The sequence below is a fragment of the Salvelinus fontinalis genome, chromosome 1, assembly GCF_029448725.1.
Source record: "Salvelinus fontinalis isolate EN_2023a chromosome 1, ASM2944872v1, whole genome shotgun sequence".
Lineage (NCBI taxonomy): Eukaryota > Metazoa > Chordata > Actinopteri > Salmoniformes > Salmonidae > Salvelinus > Salvelinus fontinalis.
In genome coordinates, this window is record NC_074665.1 from 64,486,901 (window position 1) to 64,511,044 (window position 24,144).

General features: G+C 44.3%; 1 protein-coding gene across 1 annotated transcript; it reads left to right on the plus strand.

Annotated features, from left to right (window-relative positions):
* Positions 1-1,405: 1,405 nt before the first annotated feature.
* On the plus strand, positions 1,406-22,301 carry LOC129859737 (mitoferrin-2-like). Its single transcript, XM_055929850.1, has 4 exons — positions 1,406-2,137; positions 14,051-14,279; positions 18,782-18,838; positions 19,724-22,301. The coding sequence occupies exons 1-4, from the start codon at positions 1,787-1,789 to the stop codon at positions 20,299-20,301; spliced, it is 1,215 nt and encodes a 404-aa protein (XP_055785825.1). The 5' UTR covers positions 1,406-1,786; the 3' UTR covers positions 20,302-22,301.
* Positions 22,302-24,144: the final 1,843 nt, after the last annotated feature.

Sequence of the window (24,144 nt, forward strand, 5' to 3'; positions counted from 1 at the left end):
CAGGGCTCCATGTTGATATTTGCCATTACGGCAATTCTGTTACCGTGTGTAAACACACTTCACATATTGTAGTTCAATACCCAAAATAGATTGGGTAATGTCCTAGCTGATGACCCATTATTTTTGCAGATATCTTTCAATCTTAATTCGGAGCGGATATTGAATTACTGTGGAATTTCCCCCATGTGAAATGTGGTAGTAAGCCTTGGTTGGTCTTTAGGGATCAAGCTATAATGAAAAATGTGGGCGTTAGTCTACTGAACAAAAATATAACCTCAACATGTAAAGTGTTGGTCCCATGTTTCATGAGCTGAAATAAAAGATCACCAAATTTTTCCATACGCACAAAAAGTGTATTTCTGACAAATGATGTTCACAAATTTGTTTACATCCCTGTTAGTGAACATTTCTCCGTTGCCAAGATAATCCATCCACCTGACATGTGTGGCATATCAAGAAGCTGATTAAATAGCATTTTCATTACCCAGGTGCACCTTTGTGCTGGGGACAATAAAAATCCACTCTAAAATGTGCAGTTTTGTCACACAACACAATTCCTCAGATGTCTCAAGTTTTGAGGGTGTGTGCAATTGGCATGCTAACTGCAGAAATGTCCACCAGAGCTGTTGCCAGATAATTTCATGTTCATTTCTCTACCATAAGCCGCCTCCAACTTCCTTTTAGAGAATTTGGCAGTACGTCCAACCGGTCTCAAACCGCAGACGACGTGCCAACATCCGACTTCTTCACCTGCGGGATCATCTGAGACCAGCTACCCAGACAGCTGATGAAATTGAGGAGTATTTCTGTATGTAATAAAGCCCGTTGGTGAGGTAAAACTCATTCTGATTGGCTGGGTCTGGCTCACACCCATGGCTACGCCCCTGCCCAGTCATGTGAAATCCATAGATTAGGGTCTAATGAATTCATTTCAATTAACTGATATCTTATTATAGACTGTAACTCAGTCAAATCTTTGAAATTGTTGCATGTTGCATTTATATAACAGTATATAAATAAACTAAACTACATCCTTGAAAAGAAAGGTAAGTGGAAATACATACAATTACGCTAGCACTATTGAATGAATAATAAGAAACGTTGCCATCTGTTGCATCTCAATAAACCCAAGTTATAGTCTTATATCACAAAGGAGACATGGGAAAATAATAGAGTAAATAAGGTTGCCTTTGGCTGAGTTGACTACCGGTATTATACATTCCATCTGGCCGTACTTGTTTTTGAGCAGAAGTTGCGACCTAGTCATGACCTATTGTCCTTGACAAGCTTTTCCAGGCTAATACCATGGGTAGGCTACTACGCCTCAGAGGGGAGAAAAAAACAACGGCGTCAACCGAGTTATCCAATCATAACATCGTTTTTTTTATTCTGTTCCCGCCTTCTTTAGAGGTTGTTATCCAAGAACACAACTTTTGAAACCTGTCAACTTGTAATATACATTGATTAACAAAATAGCATGTATTAGAAAATATTTGTTATGAGCCATTTCAAATCACACACACATCATTTATATTTGAGAAAAATCTATAATAGGTCGAAATTCTGTCAATGGGCGGTTCCCATTTCCTCCAGCGTCAAACGGTCAGAGTGTGTCCCAAACACTGCGTGGTGTTGTCCGCCCTGGGGACTGAGGCCAGGAGTGGAAACTGTTCGACCGGTAAACATCTGGGACGGGAATGTAAAAAAAAACGACCTACAAACGGGAACACGAAATCGCTTTAAACGGAGTGCCATTTGGGCATAAAGACTGTCCATCGTGTTTCCAATGGAAGCGGATGGTTTATTGAGAAGACGTCGGATGACAGCAGAGAGAGCAGATGGGGACGCCGGGGTTGCTGGAGCCTCAGCCGGCGCAGAGGTCCGATGGCTCGGGGGAAGGATCTGGGGAGTGTCGGAGAGCCTCGTTGGGAGTTTGTCTCCCAGGATCGGAGGCGAGGCCGAGATTAAGACGGTAATTCAGTTCAGTGGCGGCCCCCCTGAAGTAACGTTAGCAGATACTTCGGAACCCGACTATGAAGGTTTGCCGCAGGGTGCTTCGACCAGCACCCACATGGTTGCAGGAGCAGTGGCTGGGATTATGGAGCATTGCCTGATGTTCCCCATCGACTGTGTCAAGGTAACGTGGTAGGCTATGCTGGGCTAACGTTTAGACGTAAACTAGTTGTAACTGACTGATATTGGAAATTGGGCACATGAGGGTTGGACATTCCTTTGGCTCGTCATGACATGTGGCTTCAACTTGTCAATAAGTTTGGCAGGTCTCAACACAGACGAGGCAAGGTCGAACCGGACAGGCTTGCATTTCAACTAGGAAACTAATTTAACATGCCAATTAACTCCCATCCACTGCGAATTATTTAGTCGGCATAATTTCGGTAGTCGGTTAATAACTTTGGCGTACAGGATGTAATTGGAGTTAATATGAAAACTTTTAGCGAACAGTGTATGTTGCCGTTGTTAGCATCACCTGCTTAATTAAAAAGCAATTTCAGCTAACGTTAGCTAACTAACCAAACCAACAAGGTCGGCCTGTGCATCAGCTCGAGCCTGGGGGTCAATGTTGATTAGCTAGTAGCAAGCGAGCTAGCCCCTACTAGATAATAGGTTAGGCTTATCAGTTTGACAATGAATGTTAGCTAGCTACCTTTATTCCGTATTTTCATGAGCAAATTTTGGAAGCTATTTTGATACTTCTAAAATGAAACGAGAAGTTGTGTTATTTGCTTTGAGGAAGGAGACAGTTGGCACGAAGCAGCACGTGTGCCCCTCCTGTACATACAAGTCAAGGCATAACGTTACCAATGTACAGCGCATTGATAGCCGGGACAGCGCTATTTACATACTAGTACATACTACTATTAACTACTTCCCTGTATTTCGGAACGTTCACCCTATTCAAGAAGAGAACCCATAGGTGGGTGAAACTATCTTCTGTCAAAATAGTCTACACTTTGCAGCACCAAAAACATAGCCGAACTACAAGTAGCTTTTAACTAGGCAGAGAATGCATTAACGCTGGTGTGGTCTTCTAAAGCAATGTTAACTGCTGCCTGGCTAGCAGGATTTAGGTGGGGTGGAACTGTTCATTGTTTACGGAAAATACAGGACTAGATGTTCTGGGATTAAGAGTACAATGCTACTATGTTGTGCTAATTCTGGCTGACAAGTTTGCTCTACCACTGCACACATTTAAGAAAAGTTATGTTATCATAAGACTATACATTAGTTTAGGATTATGTACTTAGCTGGAATGACTCGGGTGTTATGTAAACAAGAGATGATAAATGACATTGGTCTGTGCAGTTTTGACAAGCCCACTCAATGATTTAGATATACTCTGTAAAGGGCTGTAGCACATGAGCCATGCCAATGTCTGGTTTCTTCCCATCTTGTGGTCCCTGTTGAGCAGGGGTCTCCAACCCTGTTCCTGGAGAGCTACCCTCGTGTATTGTTTCGCTCCAACCCCAGTTGTAACTAACCTGTTTCACCTAAACAACCAGCTAATTATTAGAATCGGGTGTGCTTGAAGAGCCCTGCTGTAGAGATAGTCATGAGTTGGTCCTTGATTGAAATGATTGTTTACTGCTATGCAGAGACAGATCAACAGCGTGAGAGTGGTATGGTAGGTAGGGAGAGGAGTCAACTGTTTGTGGCAGGTGGGAGAGCAGGGCTCTCTCAGAACAAAGCAGAGATTCATCTTCTTTCCCCGCTGTAGTTCCCACCTCTGCTCCAGGTGCTGCTCAAACAACTTGGGCTGTGTCGCAATAGTCAGAAGTGGCTTCCTCTCCCTGTCTCCTCTCTTTTCAATGACATGAAAGGACAGTTGAAACAAAGGATGTTCCCAGTGTGCATCCAGCCATCATGTTCCTTTCACATATACTGTGTTTTCAGATCCGTACAAACGGAGGAGAGGAAGCAAGGATGTATCTTTAGAGTTTTGAGGTGCAGCCCAGACAGTGAAATTGTCTGCCTGCTGAGGAAGGGCAGCCTGAGCTAGATGCTACACAGACTTACGGATCTATAAATCATGTCACCTGTCAAACAACATGGCATTAACTGGCCCTACTTTTAAACACATTACCAGATCTGTACAGATGGAGGAGACCTAGTTCAAGCTGACAGCTGACCCCAGTGGACTAGCACTGACACAAACACAGTTAAAAATCCTTGTAAAATAGCTTGCAGGGGTTGTGACAGATTGCACAGTAGAGATAATGTCGTAAATTGTTGTTTACACTCAATCCAAAGGTTGAGATTAGACATGCTCTTTCCGGGCAAGCTCTCTGCAATACAAAACCATACCAAAGGCTACATTTTTTTATTTAAACGTTATATAACTAGGCAAGTCAGTTAAGAATAAATTCTTATTTTCAATGACAGCCTACCAAAAGGCCTCCTGATGGGATTAAAAATATAGGACAAAACGCACATCACGACAATAGAGACTCTACATAAAGAGAGACATAAGACAACATAGCATGGCAGCAACACATGACAACATAGCATGGTAGCAACACAACATGACAACCACATGGTAGAAACATAACATTGTAGCAGACAACAGCACAAAGGACAAGAAGGTAGAGACAACAATACATCACGCGAAGCAGCCACAACTGTCAGTAAGAGTCCATATACAGTACCAGTCAAATGTTTGGACACTCATTCAAGGGTTTTCTTTATTTGTACTATTTTCTACGTTGTAGAATAATAGTGAAGACAACACTATGAAGTAACATATGGAATCATGTAGTAACCAAAAAAGTGTTAAACAAGTCATATCTTTGAGTTTCTTCAAAGTATCCACGCTTTGCCTTGATGATAGCTTAAAATTTAAATGTTATTGGTCACATACACATGGTTAGCAAATGTTATTGTGAGTGTAGCAAAATGCTTGTGCTTCTAGTTCCGACAGTGCGGCAATATCTAACAAGTAATCTAACAATTCCACAACTACCTTAATACACACAAATCTAAGTAAAGGGATGGATTAAGAATAAGTACGTATAAATACAGGGATGAGCAATGACTGACCGGCATAGGCAAAATACAATAGATGGTATAAAATACAGTATATACACATGGGATGAGTAATGCAAGATATGTAAACATTATTATTAAAGTGTAATTAAAAAAGTGACAAGTGATCCATTTGTTAGTGGCCAATGATTTCAAGTCTGTATGTAGGCAGCAGCCTCTCTGTGTTAGTGATGGCTGTTAATCAATCAAATGTATTTATGAAGGCCTTCTTACATCAGATGATGTCACAAAGTGCTGTACAGAAACCCAGCCTAAAACCCCAAACAGCAAGCAATGCAGGTGTAGAAGCACGGTGGCTAGGAAAAACTCCCTAGAAAGGCCAGAACCTAGGAAGAAACCTAGAGAGGAACCAGGCTATGAGGGGTGGCCAGTCCTCTTCTGGCTGTGCCGGGTGGAGATTATAACAGAACATGGCCAAGATGTTCAAATGTTCATAGATGACCAGCAGGGTCAAATAATAATAATCACAGTGGTTGTAGAGTGTGCAACAGGTCAGCATCTCAGGAGTTTTAAACAACAGTTCTGGTAGCACGTCCGATGAACGGGTCAGGGTTCCATAACCGCAGGTAGAACAGTTGAAACTGGAGCAGCAGGTGGACTGGGGAGAGCAAGGAGTCATCAGGCCAGGTAGTCCTGAGGCATGGTCCTAGTCCTCCGATAGAGGGAAAGAAAGAGAGAAATAAAGAATTAGAGAGAGCATACTCAAATTCAAACAGGACACTGGATAAGGCAAGAGAAATACTCCAGATATAGCAGACTGACCCTAGCCCCCCGAGACACAAACTATTGCAGCATAAATACTGGCGGCTGAGAACGGAGGGGTCGGGAGACACTGGCCCTGTCCGACGATACACCGGACGGGGCCAAACAGGCAGGATATAACCCCACCCACTTTTCCAAAGCACAGCCCCCACACGACTAGAGGGATATCTCCAACCATCAACTTACCATCCTGAGACAAGGCAGGGTATAGCCCACGAAGATCTCCCCCACGGCACAACCCAAGGAGGGGGCGCCAACCCGGACAAGAAGATCACGTCAGTGACTCAACCCACTCAAGTGACGCACCCCTCCTAGGGATGGCATGGAAGAGCACCAGTACGCCAGTGACTCAGCCCCTGTAATAGGGTTTGAGGCAGAGAATCCCAGTGGAGAGATGGGAAACGGCCAGGCAGAGACCGCAAGGTGGTTCGTTGCTCCAGTGCCTTTCCGTTCACCTTCACACTCCTGGGCCAGACTACACTCAATCATAGGACCTACTGAAGAGATGAGTCTTCAATAAAGACTTAAAGGTTGAGACCGAGTCTGCGTCTCTCACATGGATAGGCAGACCATTCCATAAAAATTGAGCTCTATAGGAGAAAGCCCTACTTCCAGCTGTTTGCTAATAAGTTCTAGGGACAGTAAGGAGGCCTGTGTCTTGTGACCGTAGCGTACGTGTATGTATGTACGGCAGGACCAAATCGTAAAGATAGGTAGGAGCAAGCCCATGTAATGCTTTGTAGGTTAGCAGTAAAACCATGAAATCAGCCCTTGCCTTAAGGAAGCCAGTGTAGAGGCTAGCATTGGAGTAATATGATCACAGTCTTTGGTTCTAGTCAAGATTCCAGCAGCCGTGTTTAGCACTAACTGAAGATTATTTATTGCTTTAGACGGAAAGTAGAGGGTTGCAGTAGTCTAACTTAGAAATGACAAAAGCATGGATAAATTTTTCTGCATAATCTTTGGACACAAAGTTTCAGATTTTTGCACTTTTATGTAGATGGGAAAAAGCTGTCCTTAAAACAGTCTTGATATATGTTTGTTAAAAGAGAGAGAAGGGTCCAGAGAAACGCTGAGGTCCTTCACAGTTTTATTTGAGACGACTGTACAACCATCAAGATGAATTGTCAGATCCAACAGAAGATCTCTTTGTTTCTTGGGACCTAGAACTAGCATCTCTGTTTTGTCCGAGTTGAAAAGTAGAACATTTGCCGCCATCCACTTCCTTATGTCTGAAACACAGGCTTCCAGGTAGGGCAATTTTGGGGCTTCACCATGTTTCATCGAAATGTACAGCTGTGTTTCTTCCGCATAGCGGGGAAAGTTGTCATTCAGAAACATAATGTTTTCACTTAGAGGTTAAATATATAGAGAAAACAATAGTGGTCCTAAAACGGAGCCTTGAGGAAGACTGAAATTTACAGTTGATTTCTCAGAGGACAAACCATCTACAGAGACAAACTGATATCTTTCCGACAGATAAGATCTAAATGAGGCCAGAACTTGTCTGTGTAGAGCAATTTGAGTTTCCAATCTCCAAAAGAATGTGGTGATCGATTGTATCAAAAGCATCACGAAGGTCTAGGAGCTTAGGACAGATGCAGAGCCTCGGTCTGACGCCATTAAAGGGTAATTTACCACCTTCACAAGTGCAGTCTCAGTGCTATGATGGGGTCTTAAACCAGACTGAAGCGTTTCGTATACATTGTTTGTCTTCAGGAAGGCAGTGATTTGCTGCACAACACATTCTACATTTTTCTTGAGCGGAATGGGAGATTCGATTTAGGCTCATAGTTTTTAATATTTTCTGGGTTAAGGTTTGGCTTTTTCAAGAGAGGCTTTATTACTGCCACTTTTAGTGAGTTTGGTACACATCCGGTGGATAGAGAGCCGTTTATTATGTTCAACATAGGAGGGCCAAGCACAGGAAGCAGCTCTTTCAGTAGTTTAGTTGGAATAGGGTCCAGTATGCAGCTTGAAGGTTTAGAGGCCATGATTATTTTCATCAATGTGTCAAGAGATATAGTATTTTTTTAAACTTGAGTGTCTCCCTTGATCCTAGGTCCTGGCAGAGTTGTGCAGACTCAGGACAACTGAGCTTTGGAGGAATACGCAGATTTAAAGAGGAGTCCATAATTTGCTTTCCAATGATCATGATCTTTTCCTCAAAGAAGTTCATGAATTTATCACCGCTGAAGTGAAAGTCATCCTCTCTTTTGGAATGCTGCTTTTTAGTTAGCTTTGTGACAGTATCAAAAATAAATGTAGGATTGTTCTTATTTTCCTCAATTAAGTTGGGAAAAAAGGATGATCGAGCAGCAGTGAGGGCTCTTCGATACTGCATGGTACTGTCTTTCCAATCTAGTCGGAAGACTTCCAGTTTGGTGTAGCGCCATTTCAGTTCTAAGCGCCATTTCAGTTCTAATTTTCTGGAAGCTTGCTTCGGAGCTCGGGTATTTTCTGTATACAAGGGAACTAGTTTCTTATGATAAATGTTTTTTTTTGTTTTTTTAGGTGTGCGACTGAATCTAGGGTATTACGCAAGGTTAAATTGAGTTCCTCAGTTAGGTGGTTAACTGATTGTTGTACTCTGACGTCCTTGGGTAGGTGGAGGGAGTCTAGAAGGGCATCTAGGAATGTTTGGGTTGTCTGAGAATTTATAGCACGTCTTTTGATTATCCTTGGTTGGGGTCTGAGCAGATTTTTTGTTGCGATTGCAAACTTAATAAAATGGTGGTCCGATAGTTCAGGATTATGAGGAAAAACATTCAGATCCACAAAATGTATTCCACGGGACAAAACTAGGTCCAGAGTATGACTGTGGCAGTGAGTAGGTCTGGAGACATGCTGGACAAAACCCACTGAGTCGATGATGGCTCTGAAAGCCTGTTGGAGTGGGTCTGTGGACTTTTCCATGTGAATATTAAAGTCACCAAAAAATGTTAATATTATCTGCCATGACTCCAAGGTCTGATAGGAATTCAGGGAACTCAATGAGGAATGCTGTTTATGGCCCAGGAGGCCTGTAAACAGTAGCTATAAAAAGTGATTAAGTAGGCTGCATAGATGACTAGAAGCTCAAAAGACGAAAACGCAGTTTTTTTTGTAAATTAAAACTTGCCATCGTAAATGTTAGCAACACCTCCGCCTTTGCGGGATGCGCAGGGAATATGGTCAAAAGTGTAACCAGGAGGTGAAGCCTCATTTAACACAGTAAATTCATCAGGCTTAAGCCATGTTTCAGTCAGGCCAATCACATCAAGATTATGATCAGTGATTAGTTAATTGACTATAACTGCCTTGGAAGTGAGTGATCTAACATTAAGTAGCCCTATTTTGAGATGTGGGATATTACTATCTCTTTCAATAATGACAGGAATGGAGGAGGTCTTTATTCCAGTGAGATTTGCTAAGGTGAACACCGCCATGTTTAGTTTTGCCCAACCTAGGTCGAGGCCCAGACACGGTCTCAATGGGGATAGCTGAGCTGACTACACTGACTGTGCTAGTGGCAGACTCTACTAAGCTGGCAGGCTGGCTAACAGCATGCTGCCTGGCTGGCTAACAGCATGCTGCCTGGCTGGCTAACAGCATGCTGCCTGGCTGGCTAACAGCCTGCTGCCTGGCTGGCTAACAGCCTGCTGCCTGGCTGGCTAACAGCCTGCTGCCTGGCTGGCTAACAGCCTGCTGCCTGGCTGGCTAACAGCCTGCTGCCTGGCTGGCTAACAGCCTGCTGCCTGGCTGGCTAACAGCCTGCTGCCTGGCTGGCTAACAGCCTGCTGCCTGGCTGGCTAACAGCCTGCTGCCTGGCTGGCTAACAGCCTGCTGCCTGGCTGGCTAACAGCCTGCTGCCTGGCTGGCTAACAGCCTGCTGCCTGGCCTACACCCCATCTCATTGTGGAACTAGAGGAGTGTCTATGTTCGTAGGTAAGATGAGAGCATCCCTCCAGCTAGGATGGAGTCCGTCACTCCTCAGCAGGCCAGGCTTGGTCCTGTTTGTAGGTGAGTCCCAGAAAGAGGGCCAATTATCTACAAATTCTATCTTTTGGCAGGGGCAGAAAACTGCTTTCAACCAGCGATTGAGTTGTGAGACTTAGCTGTAGAGCTCATTACTCCCCCTAACTGGGAGGGGGCCAGAGACAATTACTTGATGCCGACACATCTTTCTAGCTGATTTACACGCTGAAGCTATGTTTCGCTGATGGCCTTGAGATAGAAGTTATTTTTCAGTCTCTCAGTCCCAGCTTTGATGCACCTGTACTGACCTCGCCTTCTGGATGGTAGCAGGGTGAACAGGAAGTCGCTCGGGTGGTTGTTGTCCTTGATGATCTTTTTGGCCTTCCTGTGACATCGGGTGGTGTAGGTGTCCTGGATAGCAGGTAGTATTTCCCCGGTGATGTGTTTAGCACACTCTTGGCATTCTCTCAACCAGCTTCATGAGGTAGTCACCTGGAATACATTTCAATTAACAGGTGTGCCTTGTTAAAAGTGAATTTGTGTCATTTCTTTCCTCCTTAATGCATTTGAGCCAATCAGTTGTGTTGTGACAAGGTAGTGGTGGTATACAGAAGATAGCCCTATTTGGTAAAAGACCAAGTCCATATTATGGCAAGAACAGCTCAAATAAGCAAAGAGAAACAACAGTCCATCATTACTTCAAGACATGAAAGTCAGTCAATCTGGAAAATTTCAAGAACGTTCTTCAAGTGCAGTCGCAAAAACCATCAAGCGCTATGATGAAACTGGCCTCATGAGGACCGCCACAGGAAAGGAAGACCCAGAGTTACCTCTGCTGCAGAGAATATGTTCATTAGAGTTTCCAGCCTCAGAAATTGCAGCCCAAATAAACTCAGCAAAACAAGAAACGTCCTCTCTCTGTCAACTGCTTTTATTTATAACAAACTTAACGTGTAAATATTTGTATGGACATAACACGATTCAACAACTGAGACATAAACTGAACAAGTTCCACAGACATGTGACTAACAGAAATTGTATCTGTCCCTGAACAAAGGGGGGGTCAAAATCAAAAGTAACAGTCAGTATCTGGTATGGCCACGAGCTGCATTAAGTACTGCAGTGCATCTCCTCCTCATGGACTGCACCAGATTTGCCCGTTCTTGCTGTGAGATGTTACCCCAGTCTTCCACCAAGGCACCCGCAAGTTCCCGGACATTTTTTGGGGGAATTGGTCTCGCTGCACCGTCCGATCCAACAGGTCCCAGACGTGCTCAGTGAGATTGATATCCGGGCTCTTCGCTGGCCATGGGAGAACACTGACATTCCTGTCTTGCGGGAAATCACACACAGAACAAGCAGTATGGCTGGTGGAATTGTCATGCTGGAGGGTGATGTCAAAATGAGCCTGCAAGAAGGTTACCACATGAGGGAGGAGGATGTCTTCCCTGTAACGCACAGCGTTTAGATTGCCTGCAATGACAACAAGTTCAGTACGATGATGCTGTGACACACCGCCCCAGACCATGACGGACCCTCCACCTCCAAATCGATTCCTCTCCAGAGTACAGAGCCCCCCAATGGTGGAACAAACTCCCTCACGACGCCAGGACAGCGGAGTCAATCACCACCTTCCGGAGACACCTGAAACCCCACCTCTTTAAGGAATACCTAGGATAGGATAAAGTAATCCTTCTGACCCCTCCCCCCCCCCCTTAAAAGATTTAGATGCACTGTTGTAAAGTGGCTGTTCCACTGGATGTCATAAGGTGAATGCACCAATTTGTAAGTCGCTCTGGATAAGAGCGTCTGCTAAATGACTTAAATGTAAATGTAAATGTACAGGCCTCGGTGTAACGCTAATTTATTTGACGATAAACGCAAATCCGACCATCACCTCTGGTGAGACCAAACCGCAACTCGTCAGTGAAGAGCACTATTTGCCTGTCCTGTCTGGTCCAGCAACGGTGGGTTTGTGCCCATAGGCGACGTTGTTGCCGGTGATGTCTGGTGAGGACCTGCCTTACAACAGGCCTACAAGCCCTCTGTCCAGCCTCTGTGCGCAATAGGCTGAGAGTCTGACCACTGATGGAGCGATTGTGTGTTCCTGGTGTATCTCAGGCAGTTGTTGTTGCCATCCTGTACCTGTCCCGCAGGTGTGATGTTCGGATGTACCGATCCTGTGCAGGTGTTGTTACATGTGGTCTGCCACTGCGAGGACGATCAGCTATCTGTCCTGTCTCCCTGTAGCGCTGTCTAAGGTGTCTCACAGTACGGACAATACATTTTATTTCCCTGGCCACATCTGCAGTCCTCAGGCATGCTGCAGGAGGCATAAGGTAAGTTCACGCAGATGAGCAGTGACCCTTGGCATCTTTCTTTTGGTGTTTTTCAGAGTCAGTAGAAAGGCCTCTTTAGTGTCCTACGTTTTCATAACTGGGACCTTAATTGCCTACTGTAAGCTGTTGGTGTCTTAACGACCGTTCCACCGGTGCATGTTCATTAATCGTTTATAGTTCATTCAACAAGCATGGGAAACAGTGTTTAAACCCTTTCCAATGAAGATCTGTGAAGTTCATTTGTAAAAATCAAATTATCTTTGAAAGACAGGGTCCTGAAAAAGGAACATTTCTTTTTTTGCTGAGTTTAAATGCATCACAGAGTTCAAGTAACAGACGCATCTCAACACCAACTGTTCAGAGGAGACTGTGTGAATCAGGCCTTCGTGGTCGAATTGCTGCTAAGAAACCACAACTAAAGATCACCAATAAGAGAAGACTTGCTTGGCCCAAGAAACACGAGCAATGGACATTAGATCGGTGTATATCTGTCCTTTGGTCTGATGAGTCCAAATTTGAGATTTTTGGTTCCAACCGCTGTGTCTTTGTGAGACGCAGAGTAGGTGAACGGATGATCTCCGCATGTGTAGTTCCCACCATGAAGCATGGTGGAGGTGCTTTGCTGGTGACACTGTCAGTGATTTATTTAGAATTAAAGGCACACTTAACCAGCATGCACTCTGCAGCGATACACCATCCCATCTGGTTTGCACTTAGTCCCACTATCATTCGTTTTTCAGCAAGACAATGACCCAACACATCTCCAGGCTGTGTAAGGGCTATTTAACCAAGAAGGAGAGTGATGGAGTGCTGCGTCAGATGACCTGGCCTTCACAATCACCTGACCTCAACCCAATTGAGATGGTTTGGGATGAGTTGGACAGCAGAGTGAAGGAAAAGTAGCCAGCAAGTACTCAGCATATGTGGGAACTCCTTCAGTACTGTTGGAAAAGCATTCCAGGTGAAGCTGGTTGAGTAAATGCCAAAAGTGTGCAAAGCGCTCAAGGCAAAGGGTGGCTGCTTTTGAAGAATCAAACATTTTAAATATATTTTGATTTAACACTTTTTTTTGTCAGGGCTGTGTTATTGCATAGTGTTGATGTCTTCACTGCTATTCTACAATGTATAAAATGGTAAAAATAATGAAAAACCCTTGAATGAGTAACTGTGTCCAAACTTTTGACTGGTACTGTGTATACCTGTGTCAGGGCCGAGGGAACTGTTTTCATTTAATTTCACTTTTATTCACAGATTAGTCACGTTGACATCAAATATATTGCAGGAAAGACCTTTTCAAGATGGCAGCAATCTGCGAAGGTACATGTAAATCTCTTACAGGGCTAGAATTCCACAGCCTATAACGGTGGCCCGAGGCCCTGTTTACATTTCCTTGAAAGCGTGCACACACCAGTGCAGAAAACAATCTGCATGTGAGAGCCCAGGGCCTCCTTTGCTTGTGGTGATGTGGTCATTATTAGAAGACCCTCTGCCTCTCACAGCACTAGATGTACTGTGAGAGGATGAATCCTGACACTGGCCCAACGATAAGGATTGTGTTTGTGTGTGGAGTCAGGTTGTTTGAGTGTTGCTGGTGGGACAGATGCTTACAGGAAGTCAGCTTTTGTCCCTCTCTGACCCTGGGTCTCGTTATTCAACACTTCCTTCTATTCAACTGGGCGTGGGCATGACTACTCAACATTTTCAAAATATTTAGCGGGTGGAAGGTATAAGCACTGACTTATTACTTACTGTGTTTTGATTGGTTAGCAGTGTATTCATCCCATCTCTGCTCAGATTTCATTGGTTGTTAACATGGTAGTTCTCAAATTTTAAGTAAAATGTTATGGTTGGAGTAAGGTTAGGTATGGCGGGTTAGGTTATGAATAAGTAACCAGTAGGTGTGTGACCTCTAACCTCTCTTCCCTGTGTAGACGCGTATGCAGAGCCTACAGCCTGAGCCTGCTGCCCGTTACCGGAATGTGATGGATGCTCTTCGGCGAATCATAACCACCGAGGGTGTCTGGCGACCAATGAGAGGGCTGAATGCCACAGCTGTGGGGGCGGGTCCGGCGCACGCCCTCTACTTCGCCTGCTACGAGAAACTTAAGAAAAGTCTGGGTGACATCATCCACCCCGGGGCTAACAGCCATCTGGCCAACGGTATACCAGGAAAACACACACACACACACACACATTCAAATCACACACTAGCACATGCACACACCAATCCTATACTTCTCTGCAACCACTCTTTGGATTACTTGTTGACTTCCTGGAAATATAACTATATGACATTGTTTTTTCTAGTAAATGCTAGCAGTTCATTTGGTTTTTCCAATATTCTATTTTTAGCAACTCACGCAAGTAGTGAAGATTCAATTAAACTATTTTGCTGTATTTTTACAGCTATGTTGCTGTAGTCCTGTAGAGATAATCTCTAACACACTGCAGAGAGAGAGGGAGAGAAGACCCCCTTCTCCCCTGGACACTAAGTGGATGCTGCTCGGACTAACCTAGATGAACCTTGCTCTCAGACAATGAGTTATGTGTGTGGGTGAGTCAGTCTGCCAGTTCTAACAGCTGGAGCAGAGTGGTGGGAGAGTGGTGGTGCCACACCCTTAATACCCCCATCCCCTGGACAGTAGAGGGGAAAATGCCTGCGCTATACTTCAGGCTCTCTCATACCCAGTACAGTAAGCAGGCCCTAAGAACCTGGTTCCTCTCTAGGTTTCTTCTTAGGCTCCTGCCCTCTAGGGAGTTTTTCCTAGCCACTCTGCTTCTCCATTGCTCTTTGGGGTTTTAGGCTGGGTATCTGTATAGCACTTTGTGACAATTACTGATGTAAAAAGGGCTTTATAAAAGACATTTGATTTGACTGAATCAAACTTGTTGGGCCACCTGCCAGTGTGATAAACATCACCAGCCACTCAGGTGGTGGATCAGCTGTTGGCCGGGGCTAATTCCGTCCCAGCAGGGTATTAGGAGGGATATCTTTCTGGCCATGGAGCTGATCTGACATTGTCTGTATGCTCTCTGAGGTCAGAGTTCTGCAGAGTCAGCCAGGTCCACAAATAGACCAGGGCCTCTGACTACATACCATGCTACGGTGTCCGGGTCCACGCTACAGACATGCGTCAGAAAAAGGTTTTTAATCTGAGCACTGCTGCGTGAGGAGAGAGGCTGGCACTATTGCTGCAGCTGAGGGGGCCGCGTGTGAGCGATGGGAGCGAGCCACAGAGGTATAAAAGAAGTGGGGACTGCATCCGTTGTTTTCAACATAATCTGCTCGCGTTTACATGCAGCGATTTATGGACCGTCTATATCCGGGTTGCATCCGGTTTACATGGCCCAACTTCACATGCGCACTTTCACTCAGTGTGCACAGGGAGCAGCGACGACGTCATCCAAATACATGTCAGACATTGGATGAAGATAAAATTTTAATCTTCGGCTGTGAGTGATTTTTTGGGGGGGGGAGGGGGCTTCATCAACAATTATTTGTCTGACTATAGCTGGCTAGGCTAATTAAGGCCACATGCTGCGCTTTCTCCCCAACCCCATTCAGATAAAACAACAGCCTACTTGTTGGTTGATCGTTGTAGTCTACTCATTTTCACTTTTAATTCTGTCATTTTTTTCTAATTTGCATTGCATTGGTGTAATCTCATTGCATTGCATAAGCTTTGATTGGCCAACATAAACAAGCTACACACGTGAAGGGTGCATGTCATAAAAACAACATTGAAAAGTTAATTTTATTATATTGAACAAAAATATAAACGCAACATGCAACAATTATAAGTTCATACAAGGAAATCGGTCAATTTAAATAAATTACCGGTAGGCCCTAATCTATGGATTTCACGTGACTGGGAATACGGATATGCGTCTGTTGGTCACAGATGTCTTTAAAAAAAAGATGGGAATATGAATCAGAAAACCTGTCAGTATCTGGTGTGACCACCATTTTGCCTCATGCAGCGCAACACATCTCCTTCACACAGAGTTTATCAGGCTGTTGATTGTGGCCTGTGGAATGTTGTCCCACTCCTCTTCAATGGCTGTGCGAAGTTGCTGGATATTGGCGGGTACTGGAACATGCTGTTGTACGAGTCGTTCCAGAGCATCCCAAACATGCTCAATGAGTAATATGTCTAGTGAGTATGCAAGCCATGGAAGAACTGTGGCATTTTCAGCTTCCAGGAATTGTGTACAGATCCTTGTGTCATTATCATGCTAAAACATGAGGTGATGGCGGAGGATGAATGGCATGACAATGAGCCTCCGGATCTCATCACGGTAGTCAAATTACCATCGATAAAATGCAATTGTCTTCGTTGTCCATAGCTTATGCCTGCACAAACAGTTGAAGTCAGAAGTTTACATACACTTAGGTTGGAGTCATTGAAACTTGTTTTTCAACCACCCCACAAATTTCTTGTTAACAAACTATAGTTTTGGCAAGTCGGTTAGGACATCTACCTTGTGCATGACACAAGTAATTTTCCCAACAATTGTTTAGACTAATTATTTCACTTATAACTCACTGTATCACAATTCCAGTGGTCCAGAAGTTTACACACACTAAGTTGGCTGTGCCTTTTTAAACAAATGGCTAAAAGTGCCACGTTGATCTGTAAAAACAATAGTACGCAAGTATAAACACCATGGGACCACGCAGCCGTCATACCGCTCAGGAAGGAGACGCGTTCTGTCTCCTAGAGATTAACATATATTGGTGCAAAAAGTGCAAATCAATCCCAGAACAACAGCAAAGGACCATGTGAAGATGCTGGAGGAAAGGGGTACAAAAGGATCTATATCTACAGTAAAATTAGTCCTATATCGACATAACCTGAAAGGCCACTCATCAAGGAAGAAGCCACTGCTCCAAAACCGCCATAAAAAAGCCAGACTACGGTTTGCAACTGCACATAAGGACAAAGATCGTACTTTTTGGAGAAATCTCCTCTGGTCTGATGAAATAAAAATAGAACTGTTTGCCATAATGACCATTGTTATGTTTGGAGGACAAAGGGGGAGGCTTGCAAGCCGAAGAACACCATCAAAACCGTGAGGCACGGGGGTGGCAGCATCATGTTGTGGGGGTGCTTTGCTGCAGGAGGGTCTGGTGCACTTCACAAAATGGATGGCATCATGGGGATGGAAAATTATGTGGATATATTGAAGCAACATCTCAAGACATCAGTCATGAAGTTCAAGCTTGATCGCAAATGGGTCTTCCAAATGGACAATGACCCCAAGCATACTTCCAAAGTTGTGGCAAAATGGCTTAAGGACAACAAGGTCAAGGTATTGGAGTGGCCATCACAAAGCCCTGACCTCAATCCTATAAACAATTTGTGGGCATAACTGAAAATGCATGTGCGAGCAAGAAGGCCTACAAACCTGACTCGGTTACACCAGCTCTGTCAGGAGGAATGGGCCAAAATTCACCCAACTTTTTGTGGGAAGCTTGTGGAAGGCTACCCAAAACGTTTGACCCAAGTTAAACAATTTAAGGGCAATGCTATCAAATACTAATTGAGTGAATGTAAACTTCAGACCCACTGGGAATGTGATGAAAGAAATAAAAGCTGAAATCATTCTCTCAACTATTATTCAGGCATTTCACATTCTTAAAATAAAGTGGTGATCCTAACTGACTTAAGACAGGGAATTTTTTACTAGGATTAAATGTCAGGAATTGTGAAACTGAGTTTGAATGTAAGGTGTATGTAAACTTCCGACTTCATCTGTACCTATCTCATCGCTCAGAAGACTGCTGCTTATTGGATGTTTTTTATGATGCACCATTCTTGGTAAACCCTAGACACTGCCGGGAGTGAAATGCCCAGGTGGTCAGTCCTTTCTGATATACTAGATCTGGCGTGCCTGGCACCGACGATCATTCCACCAAAACTCAGTCGCTTCGGTCACTCGTTTTGCCTATGCTAACGTTCAATCGAACAGTAACTGAATGCCTCTGCCTGTCTGCCTGCTTGTTTTATAAGCCATGGCCATGTGACTCACTGTCTGTAGGAGCGACCCATTTTCATGAAAGTGGTGGTGTACCTAAAACTGTCCGGTGAGTGTATATCCTTGTATGTAACAATGCCAAATTAGATTTTTTAATTTAAAATACTAATGTCCGTTCCGACATTTGAAAATTCAAATAACCTTGCATATCCCTAATTTGCACTACAAGAAAAGTTTTACTTTTGCTCAGACAAAGCTAGTACTAGAGATACTTGCTCTTTTTATCCCTGTATCTGTTCTCTGCTCTTTCTTTCTCTTCCCTTCTTCCCAGGTCAGCTGTCTGTCTCTTCTCTTCCCTCCTCCCTGGTTTCCAGGTCAGGGGAGAGGCAGGGTAAGACCTGCCCAGTAGAGGAAGGGATGTTTGACTCTGGTCCAGCAGGAGTGGTGATGGCCTGTTTTTACCGCTAGGGAGAGCTAGAGCATTTTCTGTCATCTGGCCTCTCCTCACCCCTCTCTCCTCGTCTCTCCTTCTCTCCCTCTCCTCTACTCTTTCCTTCTCTGCAATCTTCCTCCTTTTATATCTCTGGTCTTTTCTGTCTCTCTCTCTGTCTCTCTCTCTCTCTCTCTCTGTCTCTCTCTCTCTCTCTGTGTGTGTTTAACCATTGAGTGTGTATGTGTTACAGGTGCGGCGGGGTGTGTGGCCACATTGCTTCATGACGCAGCCATGAACCCATCTGAAGGTAAATCTATCCATCTATAAATATCTTTCCCTCTCTTAAACCTGCTTTCTCGTTCTCACACATGGCATATATTCAGGTGACTGAGATGTTCTTTGCTGCAGATAAATGGCTGTAGCAGAGCTCCCTCTGCAGCTGTAGCTCCAGCCTGTTTACTCTGCACTGCTCGCTAGGGAGGGGGGAGCAAGGTGGTGTGGGAGACAGAGAGAAAGAGAGTAGGGTGGTGGGGAGGAGCAGTGCCAAGAATGAAATCGGAATAGAGACTGGGATAGAGATTGAGGGAGCGAGCAGGGTTGAGAGGGAGGGGGGAGAAAGATGCTCCCTTGGGTCCTGTCAACTTTGTATTGAACTCCACCACCATCTGTAGACTACAGCGGACTTTGATGGGTATCCTTCCACTGAAATGCCTGGACAGGTGATCCTCAGGCAGCTGTGGAGGCGAGGGACATAGGTGCTAGTCTCAGATTCCAAGGTAACGCCTGGGTCGCTGCTTTGAACTTCAGCAGTCTAAATAAAAATCTCTGTTAATGTCTTAATTAATCTGAACATCCTAATGCCCTCCTCAGCCTTGGAGTATGTTATGACTGCATTTTAAAAAATATATATATATCTGGTCAATAATTTGTCTTTCTTTTTTATCCTCTGGGCTATGTTCTTGGTCCCTAATGATGGAAACACACCTGGCAATCCTCCCTTGCATCCCTCCAATCCTCCCCTCTACTCCTCCTCTTTACTCACCTATCCATCCCTTCCTTCCTCTCTGCCTCACTATCCCTTCTTTTTTCCTTTATACTGCCGCTCTCTTTCCCCCATTCCTCTACTGCCTGCATTCTCTTTCTTATGCTCTGTTCTGGCTATTCCTATCTGTTTTTCTCCCTCCCTGTCCAGTGGTGAAGCAGCGTTTGCAGATGTATAACTCTCCGTACCGAGGCGTGATGGACTGTGTGCGTGCCGTGTGGCAGAGAGAGGGCGCCGCAGCCTTTTACCGCTCCTACACCACCCAGCTCACCATGAACGTGCCTTTCCAGGTGCTCCACTTCATGACCTACGAGTCCCTCCAGGAGCTCCTCAACCCCCACAGACAGTACAACCTCTCCTCACACATGGTGTCTGGAGCCCTGGCCGGGGCCATTGCTGCTGCAGCCACCACCCCTCTGGATGTCTGCAAGACCTTGCTCAACACCCAGGAGTCCCTGGTGGGGCTCCCCACTGCAGGCCAGGGTGGAGGTCAGGGGACACACAGACACATCACAGGCCTGGCCCATGCCTTCCGGACAGTGTACAGGCTGGGCGGCCTGCCTGGATTCTTTAAAGGAGTCCAGGCCAGGGTGATCTATCAGATGCCCTCCACAGCCATCAGCTGGTCTGTCTATGAGTTCTTCAAGTACGGAATCACCAAGCACCAGCACGAGAAGAGGATAGCGCAGCGGAAGGAGGGAGGGAGAGAAGTAGAGAAGGAAAAATAAAGAAAATCCTCTTTATTCAGCCATCTCTCTTTGCCATCTCTTCCATTTTCTCTCTATCAACCCCCTTCCTTCGCCCTTCGGGGCAAGCAGGTGTTCAGAGCAAGGGAGAATTGAGAGGAACAGTGGAGAGGAAGAATCGATACGCACATAAACCAACCAATACCCTCTTTACCCCGTTCAGACAGCCAATAAGAAAGAGACTGTGATGTGGTTCAACTAATAACATCCCTGCTAAACTGTTTGCAACTGAAAATTTACAATTTCCTATGAAAGTGAATGTCATGTATTGACACTACTTTATCAACGCACATAAATGCTAACCAGAACAATTTTTGATTCTGTTTTGCTAGTCTCCAGTGAGTTTTGTTAAATATTTTGCTAATGAGTTTCCAATCCCTTTCATAAGAATTGTTGTGATGAATTTGACAACCGCTGTCCTAACTGTCCGTGTTAAAGGTAGACTCAGCAATATAACATCATTCTACACACCTGGGCCAATTCCTGCTGATAGAAATTAACAAAATTCCCTTATTGAGGTGCAGATTGAAAGAGCAATTAGATTTGGATTCGGTTTTTGTTGATATGTGTAAGCAGGAAGTGTCCCAGCTTTGTATGAAGGTTATAGTGCGGAGTACCTGTAAAGTTAATTGTTGCGTTAACTGTATGTGGATGAGAATGTTCACTGTAAACCCCACCAGGGGCCACTGTGCTCCTCTCAATAATGCTGGAGTAATAGAATATGATGAGGTGTGAGTGACAGTCTGCCTTTAGGGGGCGTTAGTGTTGCTTTGTAAACCCAGGCAATAGTTTATAGGCTTCGGGTACAAGTTGGCCTTAACCCCAGATCTAGAATCAGTTTGTCGTTTCTCAATTCTTATGTTAACTGTTGAGGGTATGAAAGAATATCTAATCCTAGACCAATGGTTAGGAGCAACTTCTACCTTTTCGCTTCAGAACTGGTAGAGACACAAAGGGAGTCCTCTCAAGGTTTGAAATCAGGAATTGCTCTCAAAATGGTTGCATACTATATATGTGAATTTAAATGAAACATTTTTTTTAATCGGATCAGATTTTATGTAAAATGCTGAAATAGACTTAATTTATTGTTGCCAGTATTTTGTAAAGTACGTTAACTCTCAATAGTTCCTCAGAATAGAGCTATTTTTGTATTGATTCTGGAACACAAAGAACTAACCTTTAGTTGGCTGACACCACTGTTCTAGATCTAAAGCGACATGATTGGCTTCTAGAAATAATTGCCATTTCATTGGCCAATAAACTCCATCCTGTCTTCTGATTGGTACTGATGTAAGGAGATGTTGTTTTCCCAGTTCTCACGTATTTTTGTATTTTTGTTTTGAGTAGCTCAAATTCTTGGATGGGATAACCTACACACACACTTCAATTTTCTGTCGGTTTAGAGTCACACCCTTGTTTTACCTAGACTGGCTGCCTGACTGTCCCAGTATTAACAAGTACACAAAGGTTTAGACAGGACAGGTTGGCTAAAGCAGAGACCAACAGGCATACACAAAGGATATGGATTCCCATGCATTAACAGCCAAATTCAAACTTCAGAACCATGTTTACATGGTGGAATTTCATGAGAATCTCCTATTGGCATGGTTTACATAAAATATTGATGTTTACACACAGTCTTCATGTTTAGGGACGATTATGGAATGTTGAGTAACGATTAATTGTCATGGAAATAGCCACGGTTGTCATTTTTGTTGAAAGAAGTTTTGAGCTTGTAATCTTTAAACGGTGACTATGACCATGAATACAACACACTTCTGTCAAAAAAAATAATAATAATTTTGACCGCATGCATCTTTTGTAAATTTAAGGTTCTCCTCCGACCGTGCCGTCCTGCTTTTAAAATGATTACCAACATTACCCATTTCTTGTAAAACTGCTATTGGGTAATTACTGAACACAAACATATAAACGTGTGGCCCCATGGTTCATGAGATGAAATAAAAAATTCCAGAAATGTTCTCATGTTGTGCACAAATTTGTTTACTTCCCTGTTAGTGAGCTTTTCTCCTTTGCCAAGATAATCCATCCACCTGACAGGTGTGACATAACAATAAGCTAATTACAAAGCATGATCATTACCCATGTGTACCTTGTGCTGGGGACAATAAAAGGCCACTTTAAAATGTGCAGTTTTGTCACAACGCAATGCCACAGATGACTCAAGTTTTGAGGGAGCGTGCAATCGTCATGCTGACTTGCAGGGAATGTCCACCAGAGCTGTTGTCAGACAATTGAATATTAAGTTCTCTACCATAAGCTGCCTTCAGTGTCGTTTTAGAGAATTTGGCAGTACGTCCAACTGGCCTCACAACCCCAGACCACGTGTCACCATGCCAGCCAAGGACCTCCACAACAAGCTTCTTCACCTGCGGGATTGCCTGAGGGGGGGACCAGTGCTGAGGAGCATTTCTGTATGTAATAAAGCCCTTTTATGGGGAAAACTAATCTGTTTGGCTGGGCCTGGCTCCGGAGTGGGTGGCCCAGCCTATGCCCTACAAGGCCCACCCATGTCTGCACCCCTGCCCAGTTGTGAAATCCATAGATTAGGGCCTAATTTATTTATTTAAATTGACTGATTTCCTTATATGAACTGTAACTCAGTAAAATCTTTGAAATTGTACTGTAGATACTGTATATCTACTTGAATATAAAGTTGAATCCTCCCTTCTCCTAAAATGAATTTATTAGGACAATACTTTATTTTAGTTCACGGTTACTGTCCATAATTGTCAGTTACATGATTATACAATAATTGTGCCAGCCCTACTCATGTTAGGGTTTGGCCCTGACTAACTACATTTACATTTTAGTCATTTAGCAGACGCTCTTATCCAGAGCGACTTAAAGTAGAGATCATACATTTTATTACATATTGAGACAAGGATATCCCTACCGGCCAAACCCTCCCTAACCTGGACGACGCTATGCAAATTGTGCGTTGCCCCACAGACCTCCCGGTTGCGGCCGGCTGCGACAGAGCCTGGGCGTGAACCCAGAGACTCTGGTTCTAGACCACTGCGCCACCCGGGAGGCCAACTAAAGGGTCAAGAAGGAAAGAGCTCATGTTGTAGAACTTCCAATGGTCCATTTAAAGGTTTCTGAACATGCCAAGTTTGTTTAATTAATAAGCTGTTCTAAAGACTAAAGGTTGAAGTTACCTTTAGACACATACACTACATGACCAAAAGTATGTGGACACCTGCTCGTCGAACATCTCATTCCAAAACCATGGGCATTAATATGGAGTTGGTCCCCCCTTTGCTGCTATAACAGCCTCCAATCTTCTGGAAAGGCTTTCCACTGGATGTTGGAACATTGCTACGGGGACTTGCTTCCATTCAGCCACAAGAGCATTGGTGAGGTCAGGCACTGATGTTGGGTGATTAGCCCTGTCTCGCTGTCGGAGTTCCAATTCATCTCAAAGGCATTCGATGGGGTTGAGGTCAGGGCTCTGTGCTTGCCAGTCAAGTTATTCCACACCAATCTCAAAAAACAATTTCTGTATGGACCTCGCTTTGTGCATGGGGGCATTGTCATGCTGAAACAGGAAAGGGCCTTCCCAAAACTGTTGCCACAAAGTTGGAAGCACAGAGTAATTTAGAACGTCATTGTATGCTGTAGCATTAAGATTTCCCTTCACTGGAACTAAGGGGCCTAGCCCAAACCATGAAAAACAGCCCCAGACCAATATTCTTCCTCCACCAAACTTCACAGTTGACACTATGCATTGGGGCAGGTAGCGTTCTCCTGGCATCCACAAAATCCAGATTTGTCCGTCAGACTTCCAGATGATGAAGCGTG

Coding starts and splice junctions, on each gene's coding strand:
- LOC129859737 (XM_055929850.1), top strand. CDS start 1,787: ATGGAAGCGGATGGTTTATTGAGAAGACGTCGGATGACAGCAGAGAGA. Junction 2,138..14,050: donor TCCCCATCGACTGTGTCAAG/GTAACGTGGTAG, acceptor TTCCCTGTGTAG/ACGCGTATGCAGAGCCTACA. Junction 14,280..18,781: donor TAACAGCCATCTGGCCAACG/GTATACCAGGAA, acceptor TATGTGTTACAG/GTGCGGCGGGGTGTGTGGCC.